Below are 25,681 nucleotides of genomic sequence, written 5' to 3' on the forward strand. Positions count from 1 at the left end.
CTTTAACTGAATAAATGTGTGAAAATACTCGTATAAATATTTTTAACTCAAAACTACACGGAATATGTGCATGATGTTGTTAATTATTTAATTAGGCGGCGGATGGAATAGTCTTACTATACCTACCATCATAATTGGAAAGTTGAGAGCACGTTACTGCCTCGGACTTGCGACTTTGAGTTCGAGGACTCCCACGAATGCAGTATGCTGGATACCTCGTCAACTTGATGTATTCTAAATTAACATGCTTGCTAGATAACGTACTAATTTTTTTTTATCCTTTCTTTATTTTGAACACGGACTTTGTAATATATGCTCATCCGTCCCGTAATAACAGTCATATTTCGCCATTTCAGTATGTCCCATAATAAAAATTATATTTCACTTTTACCTCACATTCTATCAACTTATTTCACTTACATTTTATTATAAAACTAATATGCATAAATGGAATGTTGAAATAATTGAATAAACAATTACATAAACCTCTATGATGATTAACCAAGAACGACAGAGAATGAGTATAAACTGTAAAGCGGAAGCATACCTTGATCCATCTAGAATTGAACGGCGGAATTGCTTTGCAGTGGCTATGGATCTTCCAAACGATCAGAGATGTCCTTCACAATAGTCTGCCGAGAGAATACAGAGATATTGAACATTCTTCTGACGTCTGGGTACCATAACCTTGTTTTATATTTATATAAATATAAGATCCTTTATTTTCTATTCGGTCCCTCAACAAATAGAAAATCACAAAATGGTATCTACACTTATTTCCACAATAAATAAATACACTTTAGCCCAAACTTTAATCTTTATAGGATCACTTTAATTGGGCAACTGAAAGATAGTCATACACGTTAAATTAGTCATGTGGAAGCCCAAATTTCTAACAATCTCCCACTTGGGGGACACCAAATAAATGTGTACAGACCGAATGAACGCTCAAATATGTTATCATGTAGTGTATTCCCAAACAATCTTATTATCAACCATATCAACTTAGGACTAAAGAGGCAGTCGTCATATATTTTTATGATTAAACCCATCAGTAATCACATATGCAAACATAATCAACAACATATCAATTATAGAGTGTAGCATGGAAATTTCATGAAAGGTGATCATACATGCCTACTTCCAACTGGTCCTCCCAAATCCTTAGTGAGATCAAACTAAAACGAAAAATACAAGTTATGGACAAAACACAATACTTTATTTCTGCAGGGAATAACATAAGTTTATAACTTCATGTTCAAAACACAATATAGAGCAATAACCAAAACTATTCCCACTAAACGGAAGTACCCTTAAACTACATAACACCCATTTGGGCTACATGCCCATGAAAGACCTTGGGTAATAGTGTCACGACCGCACTTTCTAAGGATAGAAAGCTCGGTTGATCGCGACTAAGGGGATGAAAGAAGCGGGGAAGAAAGGGGAAAATTGTGGCACAACTGAAACTTGAACTGAAATAACTCGAATAATATATATCAAAGTGCATGATACAAAGAGTGTAAACTCGACTTTTACATTGCAGCGGAAGAGTCAAGAGTAGATGACATCATGTATGGAGACACGACGCATCCAAGTACTATTCTATCGAAGGATCTTCATCGCCTGTGCTCAGCACCGCACGCCGTCATCACTGCTCAACCTGCACATTTTTAAAACATATGCAGGGCTGAGTACTTGGTGTACTCAGTGGACACGTGCCGAAATATAGTTTACTGAAAACTGGTTTTGTCAAGCCACTCTTGAGTGAACTCGAGGTTTTTAGAAAAGGTCTGAGAACACCAAAACACTTTTCCTTTCCTTTGTCAAAATCGATCTATAGGTCTATTTTCCTGGAACATATGACGTATCTGACTAACTCTTGGGGAACACAAGCCCACTAAACTCCTAGTGAACAGAATTCACGAAACTACTGGTGAACCGGAATGTATGGGCTTATCCCACTTACAAATCTGAATTCACTAACTCCTTGTGAACCGGAATGTATGGGCTTATCCCACTTACAAACCCGAATTCACAAAAACTGAAACTCCTGGTCTAGTAGGGACATCGCCCTTACTAGTCAATCAGATAGGCAAAGTTCAAAACAAAACATGGCTTGACATAATCTTTGCAACTTTATTTTTCTCATAAAACATTTTTGAAACATAAACTCTTCTTTCTTTTATCAAAAGCCGAACACATAACTTTCAAAACTTCATTTTTCTCGTAAGCATATTTGGAACAAAACTCATTTCTATCGGTCAAAGCCGAACACAAGTATCAACAAGGCTACACTTCATAAGCACCAATAAGGCAACACATAACATCATATAACATAAATCACATCACTTTCACTTTATGTAAATATCACTTTTCATAAAACTGCACATCAAATAGCAAGCTCGCAATTAACATCACATCTTAAATAGAAAGCACACAAAATACTTTTCATGAAAACTGTACTTTAAACAGAAAGCCTTCAAAATACTCGGTTAGAAAAGCCCACAAAATACTTCTCGTAAAAACTATAACTTTAACAGAAAGCCCACCTTGTTCGCTTAAAACTTCTTAACTTGGATTCTCCTGACTCCACCCTTAACTCGCGGGGATAGCCTTTTTAAAAACAACACAACTTACTAACAAGACTTACTAAAATCCTTATACTTTAATTAGAATGCATGCCCCTAATTAATCATGGCCCAAGAACTTAATTAGAATTCTACCATAAGACCAGATTAATTTCAGCCCAAGCTACCTCGTAAATTAATTCCGTCCGGCACTATCTTCAATTATTTTTGCAAACCCATGATTTCGGCACAATGCTCTTCCCATTTATTCTCTTCTCTAGGCCCAAATCAAATAATCTGTCAGCCCCTCTTCCTCTTTAATTCCCTCAGGCCCAACTTAAATTAAATCCTTGGCCCAAACATCAATAAGATGAAGCAGCCCAACAAATAATTCTCGGCCCATAACCTTGTCCTTTATTTTCTATTCGGTCCCTCAACAAACAGAAAATCACAAAATGGTATCTACACTTATTTTCACAACAAATCTATATAGGATCACTTTAATTGGGCAACTAAAAGATAGTCATACACATTAAATTAGTCATGTGGAAACCCAAATTTCTAATATGGAACGCCCATATTCTACTAACTTATTGAACCAATTTTTCTTTATATTTCTTAAAACCCGTGTCATAGCTAAATTGGACTTCTATTGCGGGACAAAGTAAGTATTTAACTTGCAGTTGTAACACATTCACATTCTATAATTGTAGTATGTGTTTATGATGTCCGCGAGGGGTGTGTACTCAAAATTTTCCCCATGCGTATATCGATTTTAGTTTATGGAAAATATGAATAATGAACTACGTTATTCTAGACAACTCGAAAAGTTCAAAATCTACGCATTTTACTGACACTAGTATTAACACCAAAAGAGTTAAAAAATGAATAGTACAAAATATAATAAAAACTCAAAACAACATGAAGATTTAGTATTTACAGATTCAAATTTGGGAATTTGGGTTCTTTAATTTGAATTCCTCATTCTCTTCTCAATTCCTCACCTCTTCTCCTCCCTTTTGTTGTGTGCAATGACTGCAAAAGCTTATAAGATGTTTTAATAGGGGTGTTGTATCTATTTCTTATTGTTTAATGCCTATAAATAGGATCAAAGAGACAATAAACTTAAAAGATAAACACTGAAGCTAGGTAAATTAGTTAAGATTCATGAAATCCATAAAAATAATACTTTTAGAAAATAAACAAATATACTACACAAAATGAAAAAGAAAAGAAGTAGAGGAAACTGTATCGTTGTTGTAGTCTCTTCTCTATTCAATTCACTTTCTGCAAAAAATATTGAAATTATATTAGTGTTAAAGATTGTAGAGAGAGAAGAAAAACTGAAGATGCAATTTTTCTTTAAAAAACTGGTATTTATAGATCTCTGCATCCAAAGTATTGTTGCATATTAATATTCGAGTTGGGCATATTAACAATTGGTTCAAAGGTATAAGAGTAGTTATTTCATATCTAACTCTATTATCTAATGGTTGCAGTAATGTAAAGTAATTTTTTAAAAAACAATTAAATAGTTTAAAAGTGAACAACCAAAATATCCAATCGGCACAATTCCTCTACGTGGTGAATTGATTTGGTCCTCCTTGATTAATTGCTAACATAGTACTAAAAATTAGGCATATTAACTGTTGGTATAAAAAGATAAAGTTAGTTTTTTCAGAAACTAATTGTATTAACTCTTAGTTTAGAAAATGTCCTTCTTTTCAGCCACATACGCTACTTTTTAGGAGCCAAATTATATTTACGTAGTAACATATAATCAAAATATAAATTTGGTAAAAAATATTCATTTCTGAAAAACAGGTCCATAACATATGAAAATGTCGATGAAGTAGTCCTTTTTTTACGGTTCCGTCAAAATACTAACAGTTAACGCTAATTGCACAGTAGCATGACCATTAGTTTTATGACGGAATCGTCAAAAAGGGACCAATCCGACAAAAATTTCATTTGTTATGGACTTGTTTTTCAAAAAGTGAATGTTTTGGACCAAATTCGTATTTTGATCATATGTTTAAGACTAAAATTGACCTTTACTCTTATATTTATAACACGTTCAACCATAGAATGAGAGATTTAATATATGAGTCAAATTTTTTATAATATGCACAACTCACATTTTATTAAGTTAGGCGCCAAAAATAGACCACAAAAACCGTGACTTTATATATTGAGAGATTACGTCTATTATAACACCATGGACAGTATCAAAGAAGTACATATTGCGGATGTTTTCTTTGAAGTTGGGGGATTGGTGTATGACAATGACTGAAACATGCATATACCCTATCCGTCCATAATTTGTAATCACATTTTTAATTCAGAACTAGTTTTAAGAAATTGTTTTACTTTTTAAAGAAAGATTTAATTAAAATTAGTTTGTGGAAGGTGAATCTCATTATTGATTTTATAATAAAATATGAATATAATGATTTAGCCATTACCTAAAATGGATAAAAAGCAAATGAAAATTTAAATTATGAGTATCTTGAAATGACAAAATAAGATATTTTTCAATTAATTGAAATTAGATGCAGTTATAGTAAAATTAGATGTGGAGGCCCACTTTCAATAATAGTCCTAGTATTTACCTTTTTATCTCCATCTTCTTAGAGCATCCTCATTCACAATAAAGACGCCCTAACAAATAGTTTAGCCAAAAACTTCTCATGCCCTTCCCAGAGCCTAGCAATAGCTTAACCAATACCCTAGTCCTCCCGAGAAAAAAAAAACACCAAAAACAACAACGACGAAATGAATTGAAGAAAAAAAATAGAAAAAATGAAATAGGAATAGAATATTTTTTAGAAAAAATTAAAAAAATTGGCTAGCCGCTCTCAGGCTTTATTCTTTTATCCGTCGCTTTAGCCGGTTGCAATAGTGGATGCACTTATTTTATTTATAATTTTATAAATACCACTATTGTGGATGCTCTTAATTTATTAATAATTTTATAAATACCACTATTGTGGATGCTCTTAATTTATTAATAATTTTATAAATATTAATGTTATTATTTTTAGAATTTTAAATATAAATGAAATTATGTCAATAAACGATACTACTACTAATTAACAAAATATAAAATATTTTATCATTAGTATAAAAACAATTTAAAAAACCTGCATATATATTCAACACTTCTAGAAGCCAATTTCTTTACTTTTTGTTTTTGGGGTTGAGTGACTGCAAATTCCCGCTCTCACTGTATGGAGCCCTCTCCGAAGCGCCTGCAAGCCGGCATAATCTCTAGGATCCATCTCGAGAACTTCATGTGTCACAGCAATCTCGACATTGAGTTCGGAGACTTGGTTAACTTCATCACCGGTCAAAATGGGAGTACGCACGCACCCACCCCTCTCCCTCTCTCTCTACACCCCTAACTCTATCTCCCTCAATTTGGTTCCTATTTTCAATTTTATCCTGTTAATTAATTCAGGCGGAAAGAGCGCAATATTAACCGCACTTTGTGTCGCATTCGGCTGCCGAGCTCGTGGTACGCAGCGAGCGAATACACTCAAGGATTTTATCAAAACTGGCTGCAGGTTTGTAATCCTTTTTTCCCCCGAAATATTTGGGGGTATTTGGGTAATGAATTGCAACCAGCATTTTCAGATGTTTTTACATTGTTGTAAACTTACAGTGCCTTCTCTTTGGTTGAAGATTTATCGTCAGAAAGTTTTATCTAACAGTATTATCATAAATTGGAGGGGAAAAGGGTTGCCTGGGGAATATTATCCACTCTATAGAATATGTTGAAAAAGGGGAAATATATGTACCTTTCCATCAAAGAGAATGCCTGTAAACTACTCAAAAATAAAACTAATTTGAGTTGTAGAGAGAATTGAGACTCAAGTAGTGAAACCAATTGCTTTTAAATACTCAAATGTAAACATGTTCATTGGCCCGAATGCTCTAAGTAATTACTGCTTTTATTGTATCCTATGTATCCCTATCTACTTGCTCTTGCTTTAGGGGGAAGACTTATGTCTGATAAGTATGTACTTCTTTGATTTGAAAGTTTAAGTCTCTAAATCAAAATTTCAGGCCTCCTTCTCTAATTTGATTTCTTCCTCTCTACCCTTATGAGTTGAAAATCGAACCACTCTAAAGTCTAAATTATGAAAAATAACCAACTTGACTTAATTCTTGAGATGCCACTGCATATGATTTTGTACATCTCATTTCTATAATGTTTATTGATGTGTGCCTATCGTATACATAGCATGCTGTAGCATCATGTCTCCAATTTGGAGCTAGCAAGTTGTTATCAACGTAATTTATTTATGGAAGGTGCTTGACTAAATTGTTTCTTGTTATACCATGTCTTATAAGTTATTTCAATCCATTTTTGTCCATATACAGCTCTGCGCTTGTCCAAGTTGAGATAAAGAATCAAGGTGAAGATGCTTTCAAGCATGAACTGTATGGAGACACCATCACTGTGGAGCGTAGAATCACAGAATCTGCTGGTGGCAGCATCACATTAAAAAATAGTCAAGGTTTTATTTGTTTGGTCTAATATCTCATTTGTTTTCGGTGCATGTCCAGAAACAGTTGAATATTTCCATTATCCCTGCCTAAACTGCTATTTTAAGAAATATATGTACGAGTAGAAGTGATTATGAATTTGTGAGCTCATTTGTTCAGATGTGTCGATGCTTTGTCTTAGCAAGAAATATTAATTTGTGAACTCATTAAACAATAAATTAGTTTCTCACCATTTTACTGCAACTTACAAAACAATTAGTGCTAAAATTACCATAATAGTATTGTTTTATATGCATATTTTTATCATAATTGTGAGTGGAATGAGTTAGTGAAATATGAGGTACACTTACCAAAAATAGTAACTGAAATGGGACAATTAATGGGGACATGATGAAAATGGCAAAATGAGACAAGGGGGGACAAGTGGGAGTAGTAAAAATTTACTTTTTATATAGGAAGAAAATTAAAGTGTAACATTAACTCTGAAAATTTACACTAATAAAATATTTCTTGATACTTGATTGTGTTGATTTTTTTTTCACACTGCTCAGGTGACACAGTGATTTTTATATGATGTGTTCCTGCATTTGTCAATCATTGTAAAAAAGATTTTTGCCCAAGTTGGATTACTGATGGTCATTGACAATGACATCTGTTCCTTTGGAAAACTGGTATAAGAAAAACCCTTAGGGAGAAGATGTTTCCTTTGAACTTTTCATTTTGAGAATTTTCAAATATATAATGATATTCTTGAATTTGTGGCATATTTTTTCTCATACAAGTCAATTTATAATTGAATAAATGGGATGTTCTATAATGCCTATACTTTACTTTTTCTGTTGAGTTTTTCTTCTCTGCAGGTTGGTTGATGGTTTATTTCTATAACCGAGAAATTAAATTTTTCAAGAAAATGTTTGTCTCTCCTTAATCACGGGGATTTATTTTTCTTCCTATATGCTTGTATGGTTCCACCCTTCCTATGTGCTCTTTTTCAAGAAAATGATTTTATCATGGGATTTATTTATGACGTCTTGGTTATCTTCAATTTTTATTACTATCTAATGCTTGTCTCTCTTTATTACTTAGTTAATAATGACAACTATCATGTTAAATATTTGTATGCTATCCTGATTGCTCACTATTCAGGTAGAAAAATTGGCTCCAAGAGAGAGGATCTCCGTGAGATTGTAGAATACTTCAATGTAAGTACTACTAACCTTTTCAATGCAATTTTTGAATTTATGAAAGATGAATTGATTCCGCTGCACACTTTATCTCATTTTACTTCATTGATGACTAGGAAAGCTATCTTTTTGGTTAGTTAATGATATGGACATGTTATTGACTTGGTTCTCTGTCTCTTATCTAAGTTCTTGAGTCTGACCTTGTTGCTGAATGCTGATTCAGGATGCTCTCTCACTTGATGTTTATAGATCAAACTTTATTGGGTGACTAAGTTACTTAGCAAATGACATAGACATTTGACTGAAAGGGTGACCTCAGGCCTATGATGGAGAACTTCAATAGCTTTTACTGCACCTCAACTTAAAAGAATATATGTTTGAGTGTAAACATATGACATATCTTTCTATGCTGTCTGGTTCCACCCTTCCATGTTGCTAGTGAGATAGCATTATATTGACACCTTATCTCCCGTCCTTAAAGTATGCCATTCTTTGTGTGTTAATGTCTTTTAGGCTCTGGAAATAGTTTACTAATGCAAATGTTGTTGATATGTTTTAGTTGGTTAAGCTTTTTATGATGCAGCGTTTCATGGAATCTTTGATGCTTTAGTGTGCTCAACTATCTTTCCCATTTGAGAATTACCACATTATACTAGTGGAGAGAGAAAAAGATCAGATCAAGAATGAATTCTGTCATCTGCAATGCTGTCCTCAACTAGACCAATGTTGGACTATCATTTTGTGTTGATATCGTATTATCTTAGATACCACCGTATCAATTCAGGAGAGGAAAATGCTACTATCTAGAACTTATGTGCCTCTTTAACTTGGTATCTTCTTGAAGCCTAAAAAGAGTTGGGAAAAAACATCTTAGGGAGTACTACAAAGCAATATGAAAGGACAATGTGATAACAGTCAAATTTCTCTAACCTTTTGTATTATGGTTAGTAGTGGAAGTAAGTCCTTTTAGTGAGTTAACTTTATCACTGATTATTAATTATGGGATTTGTTTTTACTCTTAGGGAGGTCAATCCACTCTGAAACTAGTTCATTGGCCATAAAAGACCGGGAAAATGAAGAGTTTTATAACCTTGAACTGAATGGTTGGAGGGATTGGAAATTTAACTCCATATATTTTTAGCCACATGTTACTCAGTTTGAGATTTCAAGTATTGTAAGAGTTAACTATATAATTTCAAGTATTGTACTCCCTCCGTCCCAGCTAAGAGTTGTATGCTTTAACTGTGCTAGTTAATATGAAAATTCCATGTGTAATTTTCCACTGGGCTTTTTTTAACCTGCATTGTCTGTTTGTTGGAAAGAATGTAGCTTTTGCTTAGCTTTTTATGTCTTGTGCACTGTGAAAGCATATATTTCAAATTCAAACAGATGTTGGTCAACAGGGTTGAGCTGTCATGTGCTGCATTGGCTTTATTTGTCATGGACAGTGGCAACAAAATCTATTAATGAACATGGCTGTCCTTTTCTTAGTACATAGATTTAGAACCTATGTTCATATTAATGTGGAATATCAATTTAAATATTTCAGGTAGTGTCTTTACCTGGGACATACATGTTTGGGATTTTTTGTAGCCACTTTTGGTGTAAATGATCATAGTGCTTTGATGGGATTTCACTACTGCATCTCATGATTCTCATTTTAATATTTCATTGTTATATTGTTCAAGCATATATCGAAAAAGGTCATACTTCTCAAATATGAGTGTTCTGGGAACTAAAAGGGACATAATTCTTTTATTGGATAGTTTCATTCTCTAATCTAATTATTATATCCTCTCCCCACTCTTTGCCTTCGGTTTTTATGGATGATGCTACAATCTTTCTGTTTATGTGGTTGACCTGTTTCCGCTGTATAGATTGATGTAGAGAATCCATGCACAATCATGACACAAGACAAGAGTAGAGAATTTCTGCATTCAGGCAATGACAAAGACAAGTTCAAGGTAACAATGAACTTGTAATTAACTAATTTGCTACTTCCACATAGCCAACTGAATCTCATTAATTTGGATAAATGTAATCACTAGTTTTAGTTATAACAAAACAAGTAACACCATCTTTACAGTTCTACTTCAAGGCAACACTTCTTCAACAGGTGGATGACCTACTAAACGGAATTGGCAAGCAGCTACAAGATGCAAATGGCCTGATTAGTCATTTGGAAGATTCGTTAAGGCCGGCAAAGAAGGAACTTGATGAACTACAAGAAAAGATAAAAAACATGGAAGTTATGGAGGAGATGTCACAACAGGTGCAGTTATTAAGAAAGAAACTAGCTTGGTCGTGGGTATATGATACTGATAGAAAACTTGATGAGCAACATAAGTTGATTGAAAAGCTAAAAGGAAGGATACCTAGCTGTCAAGCAATGATTGACCAGAATCATGTATGTGGTTTTTCTATCTCCTGGAAAAAACTTTTATCTGTTCTTTGTCTGTGTCCAAAGTGACCTGGAAGCATATTACAGAAGATCTTCTGTGTTGATGTTTGATTTACCGCCACCGAGTAGTGATAATAAGCTGGTGGTGATGTCATTGATTGCTTTGGTTGTAAACGATTTAGTGGAAACTCCTTACTCTTCAGAGTACTTAGTAAATTCTTATTGGGTTGTTTCCAAAGATAAGATAAAACTAGCTAAATGTGGACTATTAGTGCACCATCCTGCTGGGTTCGTTTTTGGCCAAATTTATTTTGCCAAATAACCTGAGATGTCGGCTGAGATTTGATTCAAAGAGAGCTAACTGATAATACCCACATTGCTTATTGCAGCACAAGATGGAAAAGTTGAATGATCGATTGGCAGCAAAGAAAGATGAAATATCAAATATGATGGAAAGAACATCTGAAGTTAGAAGATTGAAGGAGGATCTACAGCAAAATCTTTCTATGGTATGGTATTTTTGAATTACAATAGATTCTGTTAATTATCAAAGGCTGACGAAAAATGTACTCTTGCTCAGATCTCCCATTTCCCTTAGGTTCTAGTTTTGTCATTCATTCTCTATAATGTTCTTTTGCCTGTGCCAAATAACTGTTCTTTAGAGTCTGCCTCGACTAAATCTTGAAGTGTATATCTTCTTCTTTACAAGTTTCTTTGAGAAAAAATGTTTGCCTCTACTTTGGTAAATTGCTCGAACTTCTTTTCTTCTATGCACAGCAGCATAATTGGTGTACTCACTCTTGTAGAGTTCCATAGCAGTATTGTTTTTGTGACTAAGATTCTGAAATGTAAAGATTTTATTTTAGGCTGTGAAGGAGCAGCTTGAGCTAACAGGGGAACAAGAGCGCATAAATAGGCAAATTGAAAATATGGTTAAACAGGTCAGATCACTCGAGAGGCAGATCCAGGAAATGCATGAGCAGTATCAGCAAAATACACAGGTAACACACTTGCTACCAATTGGCCTTTTAAAACTGACATAGGTGAAACAAACTAATCCAAGGTCGTTGGTGTTACTATGAGTCTTGAGATATGCATTGATGTTATTTACCCTGGGAATCTAATACAGATTACTCCATAAGTGCAGTTTCTCCCAATTCCAATATAATTTAAGAGTTCAAAAGTGCTCCTACACATTAGCCCTAATGATTAATTATATATTCTGATACAATTTTTTTAGAAATTAAGTATTTTCTAATTTAAACCTCTGATATAATAAGTTATATGAATTATATTTTTTAATATATTTTTTTGAGAAAATATTTATTTTATTGTAATTTTAAGCTTGACATATGAAGAGTTTCTTTTCAAGAAAATAAATTATTTTTTTTCTCTAAATGTTTTTCTAAAAATATAATTGCATTTTTTTATTTAATTAGTTATACAGTATGAACTATATTTTTGACTAAAGTCCAAAATTGGTAGCGTACATTTGAGAAAAAAAACTTTTTTGGCCCTATAAATAGCATTTGGGCCTAAACAATATGTTTTGGTCCACTTTTAATGATTTTGTAAAAAATTAACGGTCAACCACATTTTGACTGTATTATGGGTGAAATAGTATTTTAAATAGTCAAACGGAAGTACAAAATTGGTCTCGTACATTTGTACAAAAAACCTATTGGTTTGGTCCTATACATTGTGTTAGGTTTTGGTTATAGACAATATGTTATGGTCTATATTTAACTCAGTAATTAATCAGGTTAATGCAGTTGACAGTTAGCTTTTGTCAAAATCTTTACATATGGACCAAAACAAATCTAGTACGAGAAGCTTTGTAAGATACCAATTTTGGACTTTAGTTTGTATGTTTTGATATAATTAGCTGTATGAATTGTATTTCATGATTTAATTTTTTGAAAATAAGTTATATTTTCTTATATAACTTTTGGACCAATTCATATTGTGTAAGACCTAAAAGTGAGCTTGTGCAAAGTGCCTCACTACTTTCCAATAGCTTATGGCTAAAGCTACTTTTAAATTTATATTCATTTATGGCTAAAACTAAGAAAAAAAATACATACATAATTAAGAGAGGTAATGCCCGAGACCAAAGTTCTTAGGATCGAGTCCTCTGTGGTACAGTCTTTAAATTTATACTCCCTCCGTCCCACAATAAGAGGCACATTTTGCCATTTCGGTCCGTCCCACAATAAGAGATACATTTCACTTTTACCATAAATGGTAAGTAGGTCTCACGTTCAACTAACTCACTTCACTCACATTCTATTATAAATCTAATATAAAAAAGTGGACCTCATATTCTACTAACTTTTCCAACCCATTATTCTTTACATTTCTTAAAACTCGTGCGCACACCAAATGTGACTTCTATTGTGGGACGAAGGGAGTATTCATTTACCCATAAAAAAGTATGGATACTAATTCATTGAACTCAGACATATTCTTAGAGTGAGTTGGTGGTTTTGAATGTGACATTAATATGGGATCATAAGGTATCTGTTTATAAAATGTACTCTTTGTCCCAAGGTAGTTGAGTCGTATTCCTTTTGGGTTGTCCCAAGTTAGCTGAGTCATTTCCATTTAAGTCAAAAAACTTTATCTTTTCTCATACTTTATTCTCTCTTTATCTCTTTTACTTTATTCCCTCTTTTACTTTACTTTCTCCACTTTAACCTTTAACATATCAATTACTTAAATTTCGTGTCCAAAAGAAATGCCCCAACTACCTTGGGACGGAGGAGTATATCTTACACCAAAATACAACTGAACCAGATATAACTTGCAAATATGATATGGTTCAATAGGCTGAAGAAAATGAGATGGAGGAAAGGCTTAGGGAACTTCAAGCTGAAGTTGATAATGCTAATGTCAACATTCAGAGGTAGCATTCCATTCTAAAGTTCTTTCATCTGCTATGTGCTAGCTTTTATGCTTTCAGAATTCAATGGTCTTTTCATCAAAATGAAATCGTCATTTAGATCGAAGGAAGAAGAGGAAAATATGCGGCAGAGGATAGCTATGGTAGATAATGAAATACACCAGATTTCCATTCAGGTAATGGTATCTGTATGATGCTTCAGCTTGTGCATCTTTAAAATCATGCACCAGGACAGTGCAAGCTAAAGGCATGCAATGGAATTGCATACCAAGAACTAGTTGTATGTTCTATATGTGTGGAAATGTCAAAAGAATTGAAGTCTTTAGTCTTTACAATGTCCTTTTCTGCTCTCACCATGATATTTAATAAATTGAACTTTCACAACATGTCATGTTTCTAGATATTTCCAGTTCCTGTTTCTTTTCGTGAAAATCTTCATTTATGGCATAGACAAAGCTACATATTATCATTGATAAATTACACAAAGTATGCGCAGTTGGTTCTCTGTTGTGTTTCAGTTGCATGAGGTTAGCAGATCGATTCTTGCTAACAACATCCCTTTATATTATTTCACACGCCTATTCATCTTCTGTTTATATTTTTATTATTGCAAAAATTACTACTTCCTCCCCTACTATAGTTGACACAAATTTCTTTTTGGGATGACTCTAAATTTCACATTTTTTAAAATAGAAACTTCATCTTCTCTTCTTTTCCCTCTCTTACTTTATTCTCTTTACTCTTAACTCACGAAAACAACATTGCATAAAATCCCGTGCCGAATAAGAAATGCTCCACATAGAGTGGGACGGAGGGAGTGTATGATTATGTTATTTTAAACTATGTTTTCTCTTAATGGGCACTTTATTTTGCACACACCCATTTTATCTTTACAAAATATATACTACCTCTGAAAATAGAAACTATTTTCATTTTGGTTCATTCCTTACAAATTGAAACTTTCTAGACTTTTGTTTTAGAACGTGGACCCCGCTACACTACTTCCACTAATGTTTCTCTTCCTCTCTCTCTTACTTTACCAATTCATCTCTCTTATTTACCAATTGTGCATTAAACCCGTGCCGTTTCAAAAGTTTGTATTTTCAAAGACGAAGGTAGCATATTTTTTTCTTATTTTTAATAGACATATATTTACTTATATTTATTCATTTTAGAGTAAAGTTAGTGGATTGTGGGGTCCACGTCCTAAAATAGAGATTGTAACAAGTTTCTCTTTTTAAGGGATGATCCAAATTGGAAATAATTTCTTTTCTTAAGGGACGGATGTAGTATTATATTTTACAGTATAATTTGTATCTATTTTTTCATTTTCTATGTTTAATTGTACTTCTTAAGTTTCCACTTAATATATTCAATATTTCAAAATATACATTGGCCCAAAAATTCTATTATTTTATCATAAATTTTTTCGATTAATGATGCCTAGAAACGTATCAATAAAAGTTAACAATGGCACATGGTTGCTCCCGACGATGCCGATACCGACACCAAATTTTTTTCATAATTGCTAACAATGGGTCGGGAGTAAAAATTAATTTATATGCACATATATTGCCATGTGGTGAGTTGAATCGATCACAATTGCAGAAAGAGAGAAAAAAAAGGAGAGAAGTGGTTTCTGCATATGTGATTGGTTGGACACACCTTGTGGCAGTATTTCTGGACCACTGAATTTATTCGTAGTTCAGCCCTCCAACTACTCAGTCACTGTTTATGGATAATTTAGTCAGCATGTCCTTCTCCAGATTGAAGATGTCGATAAAAGCAATCGTGATATTTCCTCACGGATACGTGAAATCCAAATGCATCAAAGGAATAAGGTCTCGATTCTCATCTTGTTGATATTCGTATATTCTGTTACGTTTACTTTATTTATTTGTATCTCAGTTTCTTTTTCTTTGAAGGTTACTGCATTTGGAGGAGGTCGGGTAACCAATCTTTTACAGGCGATCGAGCGGAACCAGCATAAATTTAGTATTCCACCCATTGGTCCCTTAGGTGCCCATGTGGTATATTATTCAAGTTCACTAGCTTACTGCATCCTGCTTGATATTGATACTACCTATTTATGCTTGTTAATGGATCTTCATGGTTTACTGTTGGTTTTTGCAAAATAATTGTCTGCTTTTGTTTCTCCATATATAATTGATGAAAATGTAACCAATTAGTGCTTTTGGAGGATGAAAAGGTTTGTTGTTGGATTCTGGTGAAAAGGAAAAGTAGATAACTTCAGCCAAAGTTTGAGAGCCATTTAAACAAGCCATAAATCTCGTGTACTAGAGATTTTCTTGATCACTTAACTTAAATGTGTATCAACACCATCCATTTGTTCTTTTATAAGTATTATCATGTTGCATTTGTTCATTGTCAAAGTAATCACCACCATCCATTTTCCTTTTTTTATTCATAAAGTATCTGTCCTGTTTCAGTGATTGACTCAGTAAGTTATAGGTTGTGATCCCTTCTTGTTTTTTGATTAGAATCTAGATACTTTTGGACTTTAACTGATGACAAAATGGAATCATATTAAATGACTCTTTTTCTCAGTGAGTTGATGACAATGTCAAATGCTTTCCCCGTTCTCTGTGTATGTCATTTTTCTTTATTTTTTTAACTTGTTAAAATTTCACCCTAGAGCATTATGTGACTTACTAACTAATTCATTGTTGAGGACATAATTTCTAGTAAGGAGATTACTGTCTACCCTCACCCAGATCCCGATTCTGGTGTACCAGGATAGAGACTTTTGTTTTTAGATTTAAGGATCACTTAGTTGTTTTCAGTCATGTGAGGCTTCTGTAATATTTTGAGGTAGTTTAGGTCTTTACATTGTTGAAAAATTATTGCAGGAATTGGAACATGGAGACATGTGGGCTATAGCTATTGAAACTGCAGTTGGCAGGTTGCTCAATGCTTTCATTGTCACGGATCATAAAGATTCTCGTATCTTAAGAGCATGTGCAAGAGAAGCTAACTATAACCACTTACAGATTATCGTGCATGATTTTCGCAGACCGAGGTTGCTTGTTCATGTCTATGCAGTTGCATCAATTTCTGACAATGATTTGCAATTCCTATTGGCCCTAATAGTTTAGCTGTGCCTATTGGTAGGATCAACATTCCGAATCACATGCTGCCTCAGACTAATCATCCCACTGCATTGTCTGTTCTGCATTCAGACAATTCTACAGTACTCAATGTTTTGATTGATATGGTAGGCTTTCAGCATTTTCTTGTTCTATCCCTTGTTTTAACTTAAAATAAAACTATTATCTTAAGGTTTTGCACTATAGTGATGGTTCATTCCTTGTATTGTTTTTCTTTTGTTATAAATAAAGGAAGATTGCATACATCCACTGGTGTTTGAAAACAGTTATTGTTCCTTTCTTTTAGGGGGAAATAGTTATTGTTCTTATGCAATTGATTCATCATATATATTGCCATATGTATTACTCCCTCCGTTCCGCCGTAACAGAGGCGTTCCATTTTCTGCGCTCATTTTGGAAAAATATAGTTAAAATGGAGAAAGAGTAAAGTAAGAGAGAAAATAATGTAGAGAAGTGTCTTCTCTACATTATTCTCTCTTCTCTACATTATTTTCTCTCTTACCTTACTCTTTCTCCATTTTAACTATTTATTAGTAATATTTTCCAAAACAAGTGCAGAAAATGAAACTCCTCTATTAACATGGAACGGAGGGAGTATCATGTTAAGATTTTTTGCATTCAGAAAGTTACTGCAGGCATATTTTTTTGGAGAAAAGGCTTTAGCTGTTTGGTTATGCAGTGTTAAATTTGATTTTCCCTTGCATGTTTAATCAAGAGTCTTCCTGTTTATGTTCTGTTTCTTCAGCAGGGTATTGGTGTTATTTCTTTTTTATTTATTTATAATATGTGCATCTTTTGTAGGGTAATGCTGAGAGGCAAGTGCTTGTCAAAGATTATGAAGTTGGTAAAACTGTCGCCTTTGATCAGAGGATACCAAACCTTAAGGAGGTTTACACATCGGATGGGTACAAAATGTAAGCTAATCTGGAACCCCTGCACATCCAAATAACATGAGTCTTCTCTTGCCTTTTTTATACCATTTCTTTGTAGGAATGCATCATGCTAATTCATCTTCTGCTGCATAATTTAATTGATCTTGTTTCAATAGAAAATCAATGGGATGTTTAGTATTGATATTATGCTGTTTTGGTACAGCCTAGGAAATAATCAATTGTGAGTAAGTTGTCAGATATTTCGAAATTCTGATGTACTACTTGTGAAGTTAATATTAATAACCTACTAAGTCGACAAAAGAAGAGAGTAAGTTGGAATTTTGATGATGGACTCATTATTTTATGAGTTCTTAACTTAAGGACAAAGTAAGTGCATTCATATCACAGTATATTGATCTAAATGCTTATTTATATAATTTTCTTACATAAACATGTAATGTTCCTATTAAATTGCTCCATCTTCTTGAAAACACCATGTTTTCTTTATGTTGATTACCAATTGAGTTCCTGTTTTCCATCTATCCATGTGCCCCTTTAAGTGTGGTTTCTACTTTCAAGTTTAATTTGGGTAGAAGTCAATTATAAAGTAAAGGAATTTTGTAGGTTTTACCGTAGTTCAGCTCAAACAATTCTTCCCCCAAACAAAAACGTTAGGGCTGGCCGACTTTCTGGTTCATTTGATGATCAAATTAAATATCTGGAGAGAGAAGCTTCAGAAGCAAAACTGAAAGCCCAACAAGGCCGTGGACAGAAACGGGCCAAGGAGGAAGACTTGACGGATCTCCGGAACACATTAAGCAATATGAAGGTAACCCTCCAGCTTTGGAGTCTGTTATAGTCTCTAAAATATTGCATTATAGTCTCAGTATTACGGATAGAACTGTAACATTAAAAGCCTGTAGATAATTCTTGCTTATCTTTAAATCTTAATTGCCAAGTCATGATGTCATTTAACACCAAAGCAATTGTAAGATTTCCGGACTTAAGGCTGCAATTATGTAGGTCCAACTTCCAAAGCTGCTAGTGTAATCTAAGTATCTAACAAAATTATAGAATAATCTTCTACACTGAAACATATGTTTTATGGTAGGCTTCCTCTGGCCATAAAAATAACATGAGTCATTTACTAAGACTAACATGCGCATCAATAATATAATTAACACTATATAAGAGCTCTTAATTTGCTCTTAACATACTAAACTCTCTCTTATGTTGAATGCTAGAGGCTTATTATTTCATTAAGACATAATAGTGTGTTGATGGGAATATCATGTAAGGAGCTAAATGATATTGTTTGAATCAATTGGTAAAAGAACCTTATCTTCACATTAAATCAAGACGAGATCGTTTTGTTATAAAAAACTATACTATATAACAGGGCATTCTTAAAAGAAATTCAAGTAAAAAAGTAAATGAAATTAGGATAAATATCACTTCGAAATATAGTCATATTGCTTATGTTATTTATGAATTATGCTAAAATTGTTGGTACCTTTTTTTTTTGTTTTTTATGAAGTGTTGCTTCGCTATGCTGATTCATATTTGGTCTAAATTCTTGCAGAGAAGGCGCATGGATCTGGAACGGCGTTGTAGGTCAAAAGAATTTGACCTGAAAGATGTTAAGAAACTGCTTTCCTCAGAAGCTAATGGAGCAGATGATTCTAATCTGGACGACATTCGTCAAGAGATATCTGTGCGTCTTTTAAATAATTCCACCTTAATGCTTGGCCTACTTTCTAGAGCTAATTAAATACTGTAGCTAGAGGGATCTGGTCTGTATATTGGGCGTCTTATATAGTTATTTATTCATGTTTTCTCACTTGGAATTTATGTGCAGAAACTGCAAGATGAAATACAAGAAAAAAAGGCTTTACTAGCAAAAGTTCATAATAGGGTGAAAGAAGCTGGAACTAAAGCTAATGAACTTAAAATGTCACTGGAGAATCTTTGTGGTATCCTCTTTCTGTATTAATTAGTTATGTTGAGCCTTAGTGGTTTCTTTATGCCTTACTTTAGCATTTATAATGTAGATTCAGCAAAGGCAGAAATTGAGGCATTAGCAGAAGCAGAGAATGAACTGATGATGATTGAGAGAGATCTAAAAGAAGCAGGAAAGGTCGATTTCTTTGCCTTCTTACTTATTCTCTCTCTGTTTCCCTTCTATTGCTACAAGTTCTTTGACGTTTACCTATATGATTCTTGTTCAGGATAAAAAGCATTATGAAGGAGTTATGCAATCAAAAGTCCTTGCTGACCTAAAAAATGCTGAGGCTGGGTATCGGGAACTTGAGCACAGCTGTCAGGTACTATGGAAAGAGATGGATTACATTTTGTGTTTGTAGTTGATATGCTGGTGTCTTTAGTAGAGATTTTAAGTTTCTTCAGGTCCTGATATATTTTTACTATTCTAATAGCTTTGCCTTGCCACATCAGTTCTAACACAATTCTTTCCGATCTTACTCCCCTGCGAATGTCCTTTTCTAATTGCCCTATTACTCATTTAAAATGACATTACTTAATCACTAAATTTCATAGATCTCAATTGTGAGTTTGTTCTCCAATAAAATCTAAACTCGGTTTACGGTAAAATTGCAGGAGAGTCGTCGTAAAGCATCAATTATAATTCCGGAGGGTGAGATTGAGGCATTGGGATGCATTAAGGAAAGCAATCCCGAGAACCTCAGTGCTGAACTTACTAGGTTGACTGAAAGACTTAAGCGTGAGGGCCAAAGTTAAGTAAAATTTGAAATACTTAGACATTGGGTTGGTTTTTTGCTTCTGTTGTTTGAAATGGTAGTTTCTTATGCAGATTCCCGGAATCAATTGATGATCTCAGAATGTTACATGAGAAAAAAGAGCGTAAAATATCAAGAAAACTGCATACTTACAAAGCCTTCAAGGAAAAGTTGGAAGTGAGTTAAAGCATCCTTAGTGTCTCCTGCTTGTTCTCTGCTATAAAGGTGGTCTATAGTTGTTTGGTATCTTAAAGTGTGTTAATTTTTTATGATCATTTTAGGCATGTGATAAGGCACTAAACGTGAGATATGGCAAATTCCAGAGGAACGCAACTCTTCTGAAGCGTCAGCTGACATGGCAGTAGGACCTCTTCTCTTTTTGATTTTTTTCCCCTCGTTCGATGTATCTTTCTTTCTCTATTTGTAGGACAATAATTTATGATCAAATGATTATATCTGATAGATTCAATGGTCATTTGAAAAAGAAAGGGATCAGTGGTCAGATCAAAGTTAGTTATGAAGAGCAGACTCTCTCAGTAGAGGTAAAGTGCCTGAACTAATGAAACTCTACTCTGATCAGAATGGTTACTTTCTAAGGTTCCATGTCTCCAATCTAAAAATAAGTGATATGTGGCTGGATAATTTCCCTCATTGTTCCTATCTTACCAGGTAAAGATGCCGCAAGATGCATCAAGCAGCTCTGTTCGTGACACTAGCGGACTTTCAGGTTTGATCCTTTTTGTTTGCAGATATATGTTTCATGTTTTGACTGCTAGTGGTCAATATGGAGAAACCATTTTTGTATCATTTGTGCTAATTTACAATAAATGTTATGAGCTAATTTGTATATTGCTGCAAAACAACCACTTCTTTGAACATATTCTGTAGAAATGATGATATACTAATGCGTAGATAGAAGGTGTGAACAAAAATAAAGAATGAAGCGTCTCAAATTGATTAGAAATTGAGTACAATACTTAGTTCAACCCTTTCAGATTAGTGTTAGTTTGCCAACTTAGCCAATGAAGATAGTCAAACTAATTGTAAGGTGGGAGCTTAATAAAACTAATACGTACCCAATTTTTAGACTTTTGGATGAGTACTGTACCCTATTTCTAATCTATTTGTGATGCTTCATTCTTTATTTTTGTCCACACCTCTCTTCACTTGTCTCAAAATCCCTAAATCTCCCTTCCCATTCTGCATTTCTCTCCACACCTTCTCTCTCTACACTCTCCACACCCCCCCCACCTGATGGCAACTACTCACATTGTCGTGCACTGCTCCACCCTCCCTCTGGATCAGAGAACTGTGACTGCCCCTCTGCTCAAGCTGCCCGACTAAACCTCTACTTTGCTTTTGCCTTTTCCCGCTCCGCCCTTCCCTAAGGGCGGCATGAGTGAAAGTTTGGTAAGTTCTGATTAATTCTGTTGCTCCACTGCCACAACCCCAGTTTGCGGCAATGCCTAAATTATCACACAACCCTCTTGCAACTGCCGTTCAAGCGCCCTTGCCCCTTTTCCTATCGCCGCAACGTTTCGATCCTGAGTTGTCTTTCCGTCGGTCTGAACCCATAGCTTTTCATCTTGGCTTCCCTTTGCTATTTCCACTAATGCCGGCCCTGCCTCAGTACATGAATCCTCTGTGAATCGTTTTGTTTTGCATGCTGCCTCATGTTATCAAACATAAACATTGTGCTGCAATAATTATATTGTGATTATAATGAAGTAGTGAATGTTATTACAATGAGAGGTTACAAGATGGAGGTGGAGTGGAGTTGCTAATTATTACTCCCTCCGTTCCGCCTTAATGAATGCGTTTCCTTTTTTGCTTTTAATATGCCTTGACTGTTTGCCGCTAGCCAAACGGGGGTGTCGCTGGGCCAAGCCAGTCTTGTGTGCCTATTTATATAGAAGTAGAACACATAACTCTGTAATCTGAAAAACACAATCTGGTCTCCGATCTTGCTCGTAGCTAACACAACGATGGTGAACCACGTAAATCTGTGTCTCTTTACGTTTCTGTTTGTCTCGATTACACAATTGCTCTATTATGTTATAACATCAGCACTCGTAGAAAAATAATACTTTCTCCGTCCAATAATAAGTTACATTTTGTCATTTCGGTTCGTCCTACAAAAAGAGTCACATTTCACTTTTACCATGAATGGTAAGTAGGCCTCACAATACACCAACTTATTTCACTCACATTTTATTATAAAACTAATCTATATATGTGAGACCCATAGGCCACTTACTTATTAAACCTACTTTACTTTACATTTATTAAAACCCGCGTCCACACCAAATGTGACTCCTATTGTGGGACGGAGGTAGTAATAAATAGTTAAAGTGGAGAAAGGGTAAAGTAAGTGAGAGAATAATGTAGAGAAGAGGTTACAATATGGTGGAGGTGGCGGAGTGGAGTTGCTAATTATTACTCCTTCCGTTCCGCCTTAATAGAGGCTTTTCATTTTCTAAACTCGTTTTGGAAAAATAATAAATAGTTAAAGTGGAGAAAGAGTAATGTAGAGGGAGTACATTATGATCATTATTCTAATATTTATTTTCTTTTTTTAGTCTTTTGAGAGTCCTACATATATAAGCCCCTTGAGGTTTGTGAGCAATGTTCAATCATTTGTTTAGTTTAAGGAATAATATGCCACAGGGCCTCGTTAGATGAGTGTCCTCATAAGAGTATTATCATTTGTTTTGTTTCAGTTTATATATTAATATCAACTATATTTTCTATTCTTATTGTTTGTTGCCACCTTCTTCGCCTCTTTACTCTAACAACTTTGGCATCTATGGAATCCGATTAAGGAAATGCACAATGCCAATCCGCAGTGCTAATGTTAATGAAAAGAAAAAGTAAAATAGTTAGTTAAAACTCTGGCAATGCCTCTCATACATTTCGTTCTATCTGCATTTAGATTTATCATTTTATTGTCTGAACCTGTTAGAACAATGAGTAAATACTGTTTGATCAATTATTAAATTATTGCATTGCACATTTCTTTGGGCCTGTGATACCTAGAATGTTGTCATTGGCTTTCACTTCTATATTAAACAGAAAAAGCTAAAAAAAAATTAACTACAGAATCGGCTATGGTGGTATTGCTTGCGATTAACTGTTATTTGATGTTTCAACAGGTGGTGAGAGATCCTTTTCAACATTATGTTTTGCCCTTGCACTTCATGAGATGACAGAAGCACCTTTTCGGGCAATGGATGAGTTCGATGTATTTATGGTATGTCCTCCCTCAATTACTTTTGGCTTCCTATCCACAAAATGCTTCTAGATTGACTATATCCTATGCGTTTGGGCATCCTTCAATATATACCCGTATATAATGAATTCAACTGTGGAAGGAACTGCATATTTATTGATATATGATGATGCCAAGAGCAAATATCATCAGAATGGGTTTCCTCACTGGTAACAATAAAGTGGCATCTGTAAGTTTCCACGATGGTTTTTTTTTTAAAAAAAGGAAGTTCATGCCCATTAAACTAGCTAAATATACTGAATATATAGTTCTTGAAAACAAGACCCGTTTTTATAAGATCTCTTATATGCATAGAAAAGAAGAATGAGAAGCATATTTATATGCCTTGTGTACCATACAAGTTTATTGAATCGTAGTGATCTTTCAGTTATTCAGCTTGCCTAGCAGAAAATCGTGTTAGTTTAAAGTATATATTGGTTTTGAGGGGAGATGATCGAAGTATAACTAATATTAAGTAAAACAAATCTCAGCCATTGGATCAAAACGATCTAGTTCACTATATGGGCGTTTTAGCACAATATGAATTTGAAAACAAGGAGTGAACTAAAACACCATTATAGTGAAGTATTTACTCCGTGAAGAATTTAGTTCACTGTAATGGCGTTTTGGTTCATTCCTTCGTATAGTGAACCAAATCACTGTTATAGTGAATTAAATTCATGTTCTCTAGTTATGCATTTAAGTATCACTACTCTTGGTTTTTAGTCTTGATGTTTAGCTGAAAATCATATTACTTGTAACCCAGAATTAAATATTGGCTTTGATGGTGCTATCAATGTTAGTGATGCATGTATTTTTTAATCATATACTTCAATATGATTCACACGACCCAGTGTCTTCGAGTATGATGAGGTTCATGTAGTCAGTGCTCATCATTTATGGTAACTGAAACTAAATAAATAGATAAGGCCATTAATTTTACGTTCTCCTTCAAATTGCAGGATGCAGTTAGCAGAAAAATCAGCTTGGATGCTATAGTAGATTTTGCTTTGGCCCAAGGTTCTCAATGGATATTTATAACCCCACATGACATCAGGTAACAGATCCTAAAATAACCCAACCCATTTTCATATGCACTTCTAGGCTTTTATTTACTGTGCAAAGTCCTGCTGGCTTCTATTTACAGCTTCGAGCATTATCGGTTTTGTGTCATTAAACTACTCTCTCCGTCCCACGTTAATTGTCATTTGTCCCATGTTACTTGGAAATATTATACTAAATAAATAGTTAAAGTGGAGAGAGAGTAAATAAGAAAAACAATACGAAGGAGAAGACTCTTCACTACATTATTCTCTCTTATTTTACTTTATCTCCACTTTACTATTTAGGCACGTGTTTTGAAAAAATAATAATAAATAGTTTAAGTGGAGGAAAAGTAAATTAAGAGTGGGAATAATATGGAAGAGACTCTCTTCTACATTATTCTCTCTCTTACTTTATTTTTCCTCCACTTTAACTATTTATTATGATTTTCCTAAAACACGTGTGAAAATCGAAAGGGGTTATCTTAAATGGGACAGAGGGACTACTATCATTTTTTCAAAACGAGTGCAAAAAAAGAAGTGACTCAAGTAACATGGGTCAGATGGAGTATATGTTTAGAGCTATGTTAATCCTGCAAAATGGGTAGATCTCAATGATGAAAGAACTGCAATTTCAATGTGAAATTTCTAGTTTAGTGAAACTTAATATACTTGGTTGGGCATACACTCAAATCTGTCGTCTTCTGCGTATTGTTCAGTATGGTTAAAAATGATGAAAGGATCAAGAAGCAACAAATGGCTGCTCCTCGAGGGTGACTGTTCAAAACTGCATCTCGTATCACAGGGTGGTTCGACTATCAGTTCTGCCAATTATCTAGGTTTTTGTTTGATCATCTCTGTTGGGTGGTCTCTTAGCTCTAACTATATAAGTTATTCCCATTGATGTTAATGGGTTCAGAAATGGCACAGATTCTTGCTTGCAGTTTCACTTAGTCTACGAGTCATGTTGAGGAGTGGCTCATTGCATGTCTCGTTAACTTGGTGTGAACTTGCTTTTTAAGATAGGATTGTTTTGCTTACTTAA

General features: G+C 34.2%; 1 protein-coding gene across 1 annotated transcript; it reads left to right on the forward strand.

Annotated features, from left to right (window-relative positions):
* Window positions 1–5,761: 5,761 nt before the first annotated feature.
* LOC121782880 (structural maintenance of chromosomes protein 6B-like) lies at window positions 5,762–25,681 on the forward strand. Its single transcript, XM_042180866.1, has 28 exons — window positions 5,762–5,930; window positions 6,031–6,136; window positions 6,957–7,093; window positions 8,229–8,284; window positions 10,144–10,230; window positions 10,353–10,673; window positions 11,057–11,176; window positions 11,534–11,668; window positions 13,496–13,572; window positions 13,670–13,745; window positions 15,336–15,410; window positions 15,495–15,599; window positions 16,440–16,609; window positions 16,702–16,804; window positions 17,499–17,611; window positions 18,194–18,398; window positions 19,152–19,283; window positions 19,428–19,542; window positions 19,621–19,706; window positions 19,798–19,893; window positions 20,186–20,322; window positions 20,400–20,502; window positions 20,607–20,686; window positions 20,789–20,867; window positions 20,995–21,052; window positions 23,478–23,575; window positions 24,556–24,650; window positions 25,356–25,681. The coding sequence occupies exons 1-28, from the start codon at window positions 5,801–5,803 to the stop codon at window positions 25,411–25,413; spliced, it is 3,153 nt and encodes a 1,050-aa protein (XP_042036800.1). The 5' UTR covers window positions 5,762–5,800; the 3' UTR covers window positions 25,414–25,681.

This window comes from Salvia splendens, chromosome 20 (assembly GCF_004379255.2).
Source record: "Salvia splendens isolate huo1 chromosome 20, SspV2, whole genome shotgun sequence".
Classification (NCBI taxonomy): Eukaryota; Viridiplantae; Streptophyta; class Magnoliopsida; order Lamiales; family Lamiaceae; genus Salvia; species Salvia splendens.